The following is a 12,750-nucleotide window of genomic DNA, read 5'->3' as shown; positions in this document are numbered from 1 at the left end:
TAAAATGAGTTGTTTTCCCCCACTTTAGGCTGTTGGACTCGGTGCCCGGTTTATCAAGTTGGGGGGTCTTTCTCGGGGTGAACGGGTGACCAAATACAACCGCCTTCTGGCTATAGAGGAAGAACTCATCCAGAGTGGAACATGGGGTATGTGCTGCTTTCCTGCTTTGTTTTCCCTTGGCCGTGAATAAGGGAACAAAGATTGGAAGGGAGGGAATAGAAGTCCCTCGGCAGGAGGGCGGGACAATCCAAAGACTATAAATCAGAGCTGACAAGAGCAGGATGGCACTCGCCACAATGTCCATTGTCGGCTTAATGGATTATCTATTTACCTGAATGCTTAAGACTCTCACCACCCTTCTCCTTGCTGAATAGGCTGCTTGGTGCTTTTCAATAGAATTAATTGATTGGAATCTCCAAGCCTGCCTTTTGTTATGGCCCAAATTATACTTAAGGTTTCTCTGCACAGCCCCTGGAAGTTAAAAGCACATGTGTTCCTTCTGGAAACAACTTGTTTCACTTCCCACATGTAGGCAGCACGTTGACTCGGACGTGGTACCACAGAGAGGAGAAGGTCCCCCAAGAAAGTAACCGATTGCTTATGAAACACAAACTTCAGAAATCTGCATGGGGAGCTTCTTGTGTCCCTCTTGGAGAGAAGCTAGCTGTATATTCACTTTTAAAGGCAGTCCAAAGTTAATCTGTGTTGTTTACCGAGTGATACAATGGCTTGCCCTCCCACCCCATAGGCCAAATTATATTGTTTTTAAATATCTTCTTATCTTTTGTCACTCTGACTTGTGGGGCCTTCAGAGACCTCTCCTATCACCAGTTCTCAAGAAACTCAGCTGCTTCAGAACATCAAAAAGAACCCTGGGAGACTGGAGGAGGCCCAACCCCTTCTTAGGTGCTAGGCCAGTGCCCCTGGCATTCTGGAATGGATTAGGCCGATTAGTGAGAACTTCTCTAAAGCTGTTAGACAAACACCAAGAACACCCCAAATTAGCAAAATAAATAGCTTCACTCCCACTTTTGAGGAGGCAATCTTGGCAAAATGTCAGCCACTAAAGTATGGTTGTTATTATGTATGGTGCTGCCTGGGACGGTCATGTCTGCTCTATTTCCTTTGGGGTGGCTGGTGCTCCTTTGTGTTCATGTGCAGGGCTGGCCTTTGCTGGTGAAAATCAGTGCCCTGAATGTCACAGTCGGTGTAACACAAACAGAACAGAGCAAGAGGCAGGCTGTTCTCAGTCTGGATCTGTTCTGGATGGGTCTGGTGAAGGAAGAGCTTTAATCCTGGGAGACATGACATAGGAATCAACACTACTTACTGGTCAGGACTATAAACTTTATTTATTTATTTTTTAAATAGGTTCCAGTGAAGAACACAATTTTGCTTCCTTTCAAGAGGATGCTGAAAAGACACCAGAGGCTGTTGCTGAGGAAACTCTTGGTCCCCTGGACTCCATCTTCCCCCCAGAAGTTGTGGAGGAATCAGCTAAACTATGAGCCTCATGGGGCTGGACTCCCAGGGGATAGCAGTACTGCGAGTGTTGTCTGTGTCTGTGGTGTGAAGAGTCTCCACGCTGGCTCGACTCTTCACTCCACCAGCTCGTGCATTCTTTTTATTCTTTTGGTCTCACCGTTGGATAAAATCTCTCTCTGATGGTTTTGTCTGAAGTTCCGAGAGCTTTATTTTACAGCCATCACATTGCCATGGCGACACAGGATCTGCTGTCCTTCTGAAGGTCATGACCTAACTTCATTAGAGGCTAATCCATTCTGATGCCAGTCCCATCCTCAGTCATGTACCTTGCCCCGCACAAGTCAGAACACCTCTAAACCCAAAGGACTCTTTCCCTGAATAGTCCCCAGTGCCCCACAGGCATCCATTGATTCTGTTAGGATCTCTGCTGCCTTCAGATGGTTTTCATGGCCAGGCACAAACACCAAGCACCACAGGGCTGCACCACAGGGCCGCACCACAGGGCCGTGCACCACAGGGCTGCCCGGCGGCGTCTGCGGCAACACTTTGAATTAGCTTCCTACACTGGTTGCCTTTCGCCCATCCCTCCTCGTCTGTTACTGTCGTCACTGTTGTTCTTGTATTATTTTCTCCCCAGATCCCTTTGGCACAAAGGTGGGCATAACTTAATCAGCACACGTGTAGATGAATGTTCTGACCCTCTTGTTGATACCGCAGCATGAAGAAGCGAGCAGCAAGTGGTTAAAAATGATGACAAATCCGTGTTGACAGATGCGCCTCTTTTGTGAGTCAGTGCTGGGCTTTCAGCAGAGAACACCGAAGTAAATACTCAAATACGGGAAGAATAGCGGCCACCCCTTTACATTATCGTGTGCTTTGTTAGGTGGGTTATTACAAGGGCTGCTGTAACTAAAGACTGCATCAAATTGTAGTGTCCTGGCCTGTAGCAGAATTACTTCAGTTAAATAGTCTGTTTTGAAGAGAATGGCCAAGGGAACATCATGTCCTCATGGGAGAACCAGCCTCCTCCCCTCAGCACCGTGATTTGAGATTGGCTCAGTGGCAGGCTCTTTGGAGCATGGCACGGGGAACTGGTTAGCATCGCTCCAAGCTTGGGAAGATGTGTCACAGTTTGTGGTGGCCACCGTCTCTCCTGACGCTTAACAACCAACAGTGGGGCAGAGGAGATTGAAGGGAAATCCGTTTTAAAGTCAGGACGGGTACGACAAGATGTTCGCCTGGTGCTAGCAGTTGTCCTCACACACACACGGTATGAGTATACCATGCAATGGAGATAATTCTAATCCATGGAACCAGAGCAAAATAAATGACCAGGTCAGTACCTTAATGCCAGCCCAGAATGCACTCTGCTCACATTAGCCTTGCTTGAGGACTGTGCACCGATGGCTAGGGACTTTCCTTAGAGGGCTAAGCACTGTCTCTATTATTTATTAATTTTCTTATTCACATGCTCCCTCCCTCCCTCCTTCCCTTGCTTATAAGGAGATCTATAAGGAGATGAAAGGAGTTAGTTTTATTGAATAAATGAGTTCCTCATTTGCCTTTAAAAAAAAAAGAAAGGAATTAGTCATAGCCTAGATTAAAAATGACTGTGAGCTGGGAAATGAAGCCATTCCAGGGCTTGTGTAACAATGGCAAATGGGTTACCCATCCTCCACAACTGTTCAAGTTGCTCTCTGTTGGAAGTGATTGAACATAGTGGGCCTTTGCAGAAACACCAGGATGAGTTTAAGAATGTAATACAAGCTATCACTTGCCCAACATGCAACCTAAAGTGGTCTGAAAAGATGACCCACAGTCAACAACTTCCCTGTACAACAACCCTCTTACTGTTCATGAAAGTAAGGAAGGAGTTACTTGGCAAAGCCATAACACCCACCCACCACCACTACCACCTTTTACTCAGAACAACCCACTCTGGGTGCTGGAAGCCCTGGTGACTCCCGTCAACCAGATGCCACAGGCTGGAAAACTAATGTCTACGATGGGAGTTTGTATGGGACTTGCTCAGATATAAAGGCTTCAGGCATTTAAATAACATTCTTACTCTCCCAGTGGAGGAGAGAGACATCTTCCTTTACTAAATAGCACAAGGGGCCCGCATACCTTTCTGCCCACTGTGGCTGCTCGAGTGTTGGAAGTAGTCAAGAGAGCTACAGCAGAGACCTAATCCATATCTTCAAAACAGAATAAATGTCCTGCTAGAGAAAAGAGAGATGTGGGGTCCCTCCCAACTCAAAGACCATATGAGTTGAATGCGTCGAAGAAGCCTTTCTGTGCGCACACCCAAGAGCGTATCTTGAAGATACAACACACCACCTGCTTTGCCAACAGCCTCCCTGGTAAAGGGCAGAACCTTAAAGCTGAGGTGAAAATAGAAAAACTGTAGGGAAAGAGTGAGCAAAGTCTACCTCAAATACCTGTGTATCAGTCATCTGCAAGGCTTTGTGGTCACAGGGAAGGAAAGCCTATTTTCAAAAGTATGAAAGGCAAAGATGCTTTCAAAACAACCTGGCCCAGCCAGCACGCCTCACCCAATGGTTAACTTCTGCTGGAAATGAGGCTGCTTTTCAACCATGGTACTCTGTTGATATGTGAGGGAATAGTATAGAAAGGCAGCATGCCTGTTTTTTATCCCAAATGCGCGTAAGACCCCCAGCAGCAACCTGGTGGCAGACTCAAGAAGCATGGAAGAGAGCCGCTCAAAGCCAGCTGTCTCCTGAAGGTTCCTGGTGCTACCCGCTCATCACCCTTCTGCTGGAGAGTGCCAAGACTGGCTTAGTCTGCGGCTGGGAAGGTAGGGGGTAGCAGAAAGTTTTCCTGGCATGTCAGAAGCAGAATTCTATTAAAGTGTCCCTCTAGGCTGGAGAACTTCAACATGTCAATAACCACAACTGACCCTTAATGAGAAGCTGTTGTGTGTCTCCTTTAATGTGTTGTGTTTGAGAAGAGTTCATATCACAGCATAACAGAACCCATCTCAACAAATTAACCACTTGCAGTTAGCATATCATTCAGTTATGGGAACACACAGTCAGAAAAAAAAAATCACGTTTTTAATTCCCCATGAGTAAACTGACAGGGAGCGGTAAAATCAGCACTGAAGGAACATGGAAACGGTCAGGCCTAATGAACCTACATAAAGAGAATTGTCTCCAAATCGAGGAAGTGTTCTCACCCGCCTCCCCACTGCCTCAAGCCTACGCTAGCAGCACACGTGCAGAAATACAATCGGACACAACTACCGCAATTGTTACTATCATTTTCTTTTGCCCTCAGGTGCGAACCACCTGACAGCTACATGCTGAGTCATGCTAACAAAACTAAGCCTTTCACTTTCTTTAATAGTAAAATTACCATTACTGAATCATTATCATAAAAAGTGCATTCAAGTACATTACCACTTATTTTAAATAAACACCAATTTGAAACAATCAACTTTGAAAACCTGCATAAGTTTTTTTTTTTTTAAATCCCTGATTACATTTCTATTTATTCACTGTGGTAGTCTGAAACATTGTATTTTTAGAAACTACCACTTAATTTCCTCTAAAAACAAAACAAAACAAAAGACCCATGTAATATAGAACGGCAGTGAAGGAAAAAAAATATGTGCTTGTCACTTATCTTCACTGTGCATAAAAACTGGAGTGAAATATGGTATTTGTGCTACGAGAGTGTGTGGGAAAACACAGTTAACTTGTGGAACAGAAAATATGGTTTACCAAGGTATTCCTTTTAAATTCAAGGTTTGGACTTCCATTTTAGTTCTCTGTTCTGCAACTGGAACATTACCCCTGACGTCCTTGGCAAGCCGTGGACATGGGGGCATGTTTTTCAGCAAAGCGGTTAACTGTAATCAACTCAGACCTAAGAGACCTTGGAGCTTGATGCCATCTCTGGAGCTCTACTGCATATGGTCTCAGCGCCCCCTACAAAATGGACGTCCAGGCTGCTTCAGTTTCCCCATCAAAAGACCTAAACAGAGCCTCCTTCGGCGACTTCATCTCCTTAGATGGAGTCTTGCAATGTGACCCAAACTGAAGTCCAGGCTCAAGCAATCCTCTGCCTCAGTCTCCCTGGTGCTAGGGCTGCACATAGAAGGCTTGGATAAAAGGGTGCATTTTTAAGATCATTTTTAAGTTCAGCGGTCTCTGTTTATCCAATTATTGGCAACCACCTTGAATTTCAACATGCCTAAGTTTGAAGAGTAGTATGCACATTCCCTACAAAGACATCAACATATGGGTTTCCTGCCACCTTCTCAGGGAAGTCAGACGTCATATAGAAAGGACCCTTACCCTATAAAGAACAAAAACTACCCAGAAGATGCATTTTGCTAAACAGCTTACTTATGTTTATAATTGCTACTTACAAAGTGATACCAGCAAAGAAGTGTGTGGCCAGAGCAAAGGAATGTCCAACAGCCCTTGACAGTACGCCCGGATGAGCCATGTGCTCACCGACAAGGACTTGAGAACACGCCGCCTCTGGTTTCCTCTGGTTTCGGGTCAGCAGTGGGAACTGTCCATCTCTGCAGCTTTCCCACCGCCGTCATCTTTGCGTTCCGGTTGCGTTTCGCCTCCTTCCTCCTTGCACTGAGTTGGGTCTTTTTCAGCAGCCTGGTCTTTGGTTTGGGGTCCATGTGTGGAAACAGGATCTAAAACTACAACTGGCTCAGCTTGCTTTTCACTGCCCACACGTTTTCTCCTGTATCCACCTTTACTGGGAGGCCTATACGAAGAGAGTTAAATAGAAAAATAACTAAACAGAGAAAACATTTGACTTTCAGATTCCTGGATTCAGGAAAATAACAACAAAAAAAGCTCAAAGTCTAACCAACATGCATAGCATGGTAGTCTTTGAGATGCAAGGCTTTAAAAAAAAAAAAAAAAGGAAGCAGCAGCTATCAGATTACATCACAGGAGCAGAAGGCCAGGAAAGAGAAGGCAGGAAAAGTCAGAGCGATTGACTACGGAAGTTCAAAGGCCAACTGCACCTACCTGCATGGTCGCATACTCCTCTTGGGAAATACACAGCTCCACGGTGCGCTCCCAAACACCACCCACGCCAGCTCTGTCCTACCTCCCTTGAAGGAGCCAAGCCAGCCCCCCACCCCCTCCAGCCCCCAGCACAGCTGTTTGCAGCTTAGCTGTGAAGAGGCTGCATGGAGAGGGTTGGGGATCACCCTGGCTCAGTGATGGACAGATAGATGAGAGTGGCAGGCAGCTGTGCCCCCCACAGCCATTACCACCCAGGAGGGAGTCCTGACCTCAGGAGGTGGGCAGAGAAAAGGGCTGATGGGGGAGCTCAGGGAATAAGCTCCAACACTGAGTGACCAGAAACTTCTGTAACCAGGAGAACGTGGTTCTTGAGAAGTTTCTTACAGAATTTTAGAAGCCGTTTCCTTTCCCTCAGAAGTTGCTTCCCTTCTGATGCAAGAAGCTACTGTTTTTCATGCCACGAAGGTGACATTTCCTTGTGGGAACAGAGGTGTCCCTCAAACATACTTTTGCCATGTGTCAGGCTGTGGGCCCTGAGTCCTCTCAGAAGTAATGGTCAACACCTGCTCTGGGCAGGTTCTGGGTTGCAGAGCTTGCCTAGAGGGAATGTGGCAGCACTAACGTTCTCAAGACTATTCTGGTCCTCCTGGCCAATTCCAGGAAAAGACTTCTTCATTCCAGAGAACCACGAGTCAGGACACCACAGGCCCACTTGATGTATGATGGAGAGCTACTGCTTAGCATCTGCTCACGGCTCTGCCTGTCCACGCCAGTTCCCACTCCCCTGACCTCTTGCAGGTCAGATCTGAGCTACTTTCACATGTGGTGCTTCTCCCTTTCGGAACTTACCATGGTTAATTAGATGTTACTTATTTGTCTCTCTGATGATGGATGGGGCAGGGACTGTTTAGTTTTGTCTAAGATTCTATCCCCAGCACCTATTGAAAATCATGTGTAGCGTAAACAAATAAATAGTAACTAGAGAAGACCCAGATCGAAAGCTTTGGTAAGAGTGGACCTGGGGGTCTCTTCTATACATGGAAACAGAACAAACCATCTGTTATGGAAGGTGGCTTGCATGACCTGTTCACAAGGCACAAAAGCCTGAACCCAAAAGACAACGCTTATCACCATGAGCTCCATCCAAATGCTTGGGAGTCATTCTATAGCTGTCAGGCCATATCAAAGACATGGCTTGGCCATCACTCTACGTGACTACCACACAGCACTGTCTTCCTGGGGAGCAGTGGAAGGAAGGAGATCCTCCAGGAATGGAGAGAACGGAGACCATGATGGCATTGTCCTTCTACCTTAGCCAATGAAACATTTCTCAAAACACCTGCTACTGTGTCCTAGAGATGAGTTGGGGTATCATTTCCTTGGTAGTACCTGTTCTGGCTTTCTCTGGTCCAGACAACATCTTATAGCTCATTATCACAAAAGCAAAGCCACTGATAAGAGCTGTTACAGGAATTAGACCCTGGGCAGCAGAGGACACTATTAGGTATAGTCTGTGGGAGTCTGCCATCTCTATGCATGAAGTTAGGTGTCCGGGCAGCTAAAAGGCAAGACCGCTGTAAATTGGCAGAGATGGAAGACAAACTTGAAATGCATCTTTCTCTGACAAAGGCCAGTCAGACTGATGCACCAGCCCTGCAAGACAAGCTGAGCCCCCTATCGCTTGGAACCGCACATGCATCAGAGCTGGGAGGTGGGCAAGCTGGAGAAGCTGAGAGGAACTGCAGCATGGATCCACCGGCCAGCCACTGCCACATGCCAGCTAGGTGAGTTAGCACATTATGCCTGACATAAGCTATCCCAGAGCCTGCTGTACATGAACCTTCTTGGGGTTTAAAAAATGTTTTTAAAAGATTACTATCTCACTTCAGCCTTGTAATACTCATGCACATTTCTCTCATAGCCAACTAGAAACTGGAAACAAACAAGTAGAGGATTCCAGGGGTAAAGCTGCTGCTTAGCTTAGGTTTAGGTAAAAGCCGAGTAAGTTTGCAGGTCAAGTCCAGTTAGCTTCACCAGCTTGCTTGTGAGCCCGCTGCTGTCAGCCAGCCAGTCTGCTGGAAGCATGCACAAGTGTGTATCTCATTCTGCCATTTGGAGTGAGCAACTACCATCAATCCATACCAACCTTGGTTGCTCCTGTGAACTACTGTTTTCGTGCCCGTGAATCTGCAGGTGAAGGATGGTTAACAACTCCTAGCAAAAACTGTCTTCATCAGCTGGGGATCAGACATTTCCAGGAACTGCTCTCAGCATCCTGTGGCAGCAACACACAGGCTGAGCTGAAAACTTAGAAACCATGGACTATTGGGTTGATACTGTTTCTGGAACTATCTCTGTCACTGTTTTTCAGTCCTCAAGCAAGCTGTTTATCTGCAGTGTAACCTGAGAAGTCACTTGCTGGCCAGCCTGAGAATCCCAGCCTGAGAATGGTTGACTTTCACTAAACTAGGCACAGTAGGTACTAGGCACAGCAGTACTGCCTGGGAACCCCAGGGCAACATAGAGAAGGCTTAGAGTGGTCATCCATCCAAACTGCCCTTTTATAGATGGAGATGGTGCTGTGTGTAGAGGGGGAGAGCCTGGCCTAAGAGCACACAGCTCATGAATGGCAGAGCCAGTGCGAGAGTCTGGGCTGCCTCCTTCCTGCCTCCTCCTGAGCTCTGAGCTATTTTCCAAATACAACATTGGTGCCACAGGGTAATTGTGGACATTTTTACTAGCTTATTTCCATTGTCTCCACTTTCAGATCAGCGAGGACGAAGTCCACTCCTCAAGCTACAGTTTGATATCTCTAGGTCCTTTCTTGGCTCCCTGGGGGAGCTGCTCAAAGTCCTTCTGGAATGAGAAACCTTCCTCCCTGGGCAACTTTCTATCTCTATTCCCATGATGTCATTGATGGTTCACTTGACAGGATCAAGAATCACTTAGGAGACAAGAGGTATGCCCGTGAGGAATTACTTAGACTAGGTGAACTGAGGTGGGAGGACCTGAATGCGGGTGGCACAATTCCTGGGCTCATCTCCTGAAATGAATAAAAAGGAGAAAGAGCTGATCTGTAGCATTCATTGTCCTCTGCTTCCTAATTGTGGATGCAATGTGAATAGCTGCCTCAGCCTCCAGCCACATCCTCCCTACTGCGATGGACTAACTGAGCCAGAATTAGTCCTTTCTCCCTTAGAGGATTTTATCTCAGCAACACAAAAAGCAACTATTACGAATCCTTCAGGAACAGCACTGAGAGCCCAGCCAGGGTCTAGAGGTCTGAACCCGAGGCTTCTCAAAAGCTCAGATCCCAAAAGCTCAAGCAGCAGTACACAGGAGTTGCAGACCACTGTTGCTCTGTCCACTTTCTACTTCAATGCAGCATCAAAGGATACTGGCTACAAATAAGCAACTAAAGTTCATACTCCTAAACAGTCACGCACCCTTTCTCCTGAGGAGCAGAATCGATAAAGCAAGACTGCTGAGTCACAGAGGGTGAGGAAGGCTGTGGGTCAGTCTGTCCCTCTCCTGTCTGATGCATTCTCCAGGAGAGCAAGTGTTATCAGTCATCTTGGGGCCCAAACTGCAGAATCTTAGCCAGGATTTCTCTTCTTTTTCAACATACTTTTAGTTATCTGTGATCCACTCAAATCGACCTTATTTGTGGATCATTCTGGATCACACGTTCAACAGTTGTTTCAAGACAAAACAAAAACAACAACAACAAAAAAAGAAAAAAACAAGGAAAAGCTAGGATTCAAGATCTTAATCTGCAGCTCTATCATGACTGACAGCCACTGTCCTCCCGACTACAGGAGAGCCAGAACAAGGGTCTCTGGCAGCTGGTAAAAGAAAAGATCTGACTCCACACCACACTGGTGTGAGAAGAATCAGAACTGTTGCAGACAGTTCCACCAAAGCTGAACTTGGTAAAGGGATTCGGTGATTTCTCTGACCGTGTCACAGGAGACAGAAGAGAAGCATTCTATGCCCCTCCCCCAAAGCCCGTCATTGTTTGCATTCAATGAAATTCCTTTCAAAATCAACTTTCCACATCCCAATTATATTCAACAACATTCTAGCTAACATTTCGGCTGCAATTCAAATTAACTAATGCCCCAAAGAGCCCCTAATCGACACGGTTCTGAGCTCAATTGAATACAATCAAAGCTCAGGAAATGAAGGGGGGGATGCTTATTTCATGCAAATTCTGAATATCGCTCAAGCTTAATTTTACTGATAATATAAAGGTGGGACATTTTGAACATTACAGTGAATGAAACCTTTAAGCGGTGAGAGTTATTTTATAAAATGCTACCTCTGAAAAGCTGATTGCCAAACAGTATAAAAATGGTTTGAGGCATAAATGCCAAGTTCATTTCTATTTCACTTCCGAGGTAACTATCTTTCAAATCGCAACAGCTGGACTATTTAACACAATCTGGTGAATCACAGTGTAGCGCTTCTCTGGTCTCCCAGTGGGGCGTCTGCATTAGTCGGTGGCAGCCATCCAACAAATGACGTACAGTGGCCGGTCTGAACTCTGTTTCATTTACAATAAAAACGGATAAAACCACAATCATATTTACCACCTTCAAGGATGGAAAGTGGAAAGATTTAAATTTGTCTTTATAAAGTAGTTTTCTGGGAAAACTCCAAAGAGGAAGTCGGTTTCTATTTCGCTAGTGTAAAAATAAGTCTTGCTTTCCCCCCTTCCAATCCCTGCACACAGCAGAGCAGTGAATGGAAGTAGAGTTGCTGAAGCTAATGTTCATTGTTTCTTTCAGAAACTCTTGTTTTTCAGAGCTTTACATGCACTGATTCAAAACTTCAAAAATGTTACATTCTAAACATAAGCTGAACACTTCTAATACTATCAAGTCTCACACTGGTGGAACTGGAGGTAGAACAAAGCTCAATATTTCTGGCTTTGTGTAATTTCTAAAAACGGTATTTTTTCTCAAGGACTGTGTCAGCCTGTCAGTTTGACTCTGCTTTTTACTTGTAGGAAGACAGATTTACGTTTAAAGTATAGAGAGTATTACTTGCGTCCTGATTAACCGGAGTTCCTTTTGTCACAGGTAACAATAGCTGGGCAAAGACCCTGTGCCAAATTCAGCAAAATTTCCTTTAGTTTTTTTTAACTGCCATGCAGTGGTCCCTTCAAGGCTGTATTGGTTTGTTTATTCTGCTAATGCCAGGAAGCAGAAGACAACTGATAGGTTCTGAACCTGGACAGCGCTCACTGGTAGAGCCATGGAGGCAACCCATGAACTCATTACAAAACACTTTTTGTATTGTGTGACACTTTTCTTTGGCTGCTGGGTTGGTTTTATACTGTGTTTCTTTGTTTTTATAATTTTGCACAGGTTTTAGTCCCTATGAAAATTCATTTAGATTCCAGGTATTTAAAAACTGAGTGTTATTTACAAGAAATATGTTAAAAGACACATAGTCTTTCACAGAAATCACCAGAGCTAACACTGTTTCCTTTAAAATGAGCTGTGCACAACATGCATTTTCATACATATATGTATTTTAAGTTTTCCTTTCAATTTGCTGCATTTTATACATCAACCTTTAAAGCAGGAGTCACAAGGAATTCTGTCTGTTGCTTTATACCGTCATATACTTCCATGACATGATAAAGTATATTCCCGGTGAAATGTGTGGGTTTATCCCAGGCTCTGAAATTGCTTTTCCAATCTTGTAAGTTACTTTTCTTTCAATCAAAACAGAACAAAACAAAACAAAACTTCACTCTTCCCCATGAAGCACAAATAAAAGGAAACATAAACACTGTTAAGAAACAGTTTTTAAAAACCTACAAAGTACCAAAGGCAATTTGCAGAAATGATACATTTTAGACAAAGTCCTGTAAAATCAGCCCTTGTAACTGGAAGCAAACATTAAGAGGCAATTAATTCTTTGAGAGAATGGAGAATTACTCGGCAGCACTTTAACAGTAATTTTGAGATTTACTCAACGGTATTTTACCAGTCATTTTTTCACTAGGTGTAATACATCCGGAACAATTAATCTGGAAGAAGTTGCTGTCTGTACAGCCCCTCGGAACACTGAGACAATACTGGCTGCTGAGCTTTCCAGCAGTACACAGGATAACTCCTGGTGGGGGGAAGAAAAAAAGACCAAGTTGGGGGATCTCAGCTTCCAGAGCATCCAGTTGTTCGGCTAATTTTGTTGTTAAAACTTAATTGTCCATGTACCAATGCACACG

General features: G+C 44.9%; 2 protein-coding genes across 5 annotated transcripts in view; one reads left to right on the top strand and one right to left on the bottom strand.

Annotated features, from left to right (window-relative positions):
* Positions 1-1,679, top strand: part of Eno4 (enolase 4) — a 48,075-nt gene extending 46,396 nt beyond the window's left edge. Inside the window, exons 13-14 of the mRNA XM_052712931.1 lie at positions 29-146; positions 1,372-1,679. Of these exons, the coding sequence (XP_052568891.1) occupies positions 29-146; positions 1,372-1,508 (255 nt within the window). The 3' untranslated portion in view covers positions 1,509-1,679. The remainder of the gene's footprint in view (positions 1-28; positions 147-1,371) is intronic.
* A 2,732-nt stretch (positions 1,680-4,411) lies between these two features.
* The window catches only part of Shtn1 (shootin 1), a 106,222-nt gene continuing 97,883 nt past the window's right edge, over positions 4,412-12,750 (bottom strand). For 2 of the 4 annotated variants that reach the window (XR_008212984.1, XR_008212985.1), the window contains 2 exons: positions 8,656-8,784; positions 6,040-6,240 (listed from right to left, as the gene is read on the bottom strand). Coding sequence is in view for 2 of the 4 variants with exons in the window: in XM_052712929.1 (XP_052568889.1) it covers positions 6,018-6,240 (223 nt within the window). In the remaining 2 variants the exon portion in view is untranslated. Of the gene's footprint in view, positions 6,241-8,655; positions 8,785-12,750 lie in introns of all 4 variants that reach the window. The other 2 variants (XM_052712929.1, XM_052712930.1) reach the window with 1 other exon arrangement.

The sequence above is a fragment of the Peromyscus californicus genome, unplaced genomic scaffold, assembly GCF_007827085.1.
Source record: "Peromyscus californicus insignis strain IS unplaced genomic scaffold, ASM782708v3 Scaffold_4__1_contigs__length_199733344, whole genome shotgun sequence".
Taxonomy (NCBI): Eukaryota; Metazoa; Chordata; class Mammalia; order Rodentia; family Cricetidae; genus Peromyscus; species Peromyscus californicus.
This window is presented reverse-complemented; position numbering and strand designations above follow the sequence as displayed.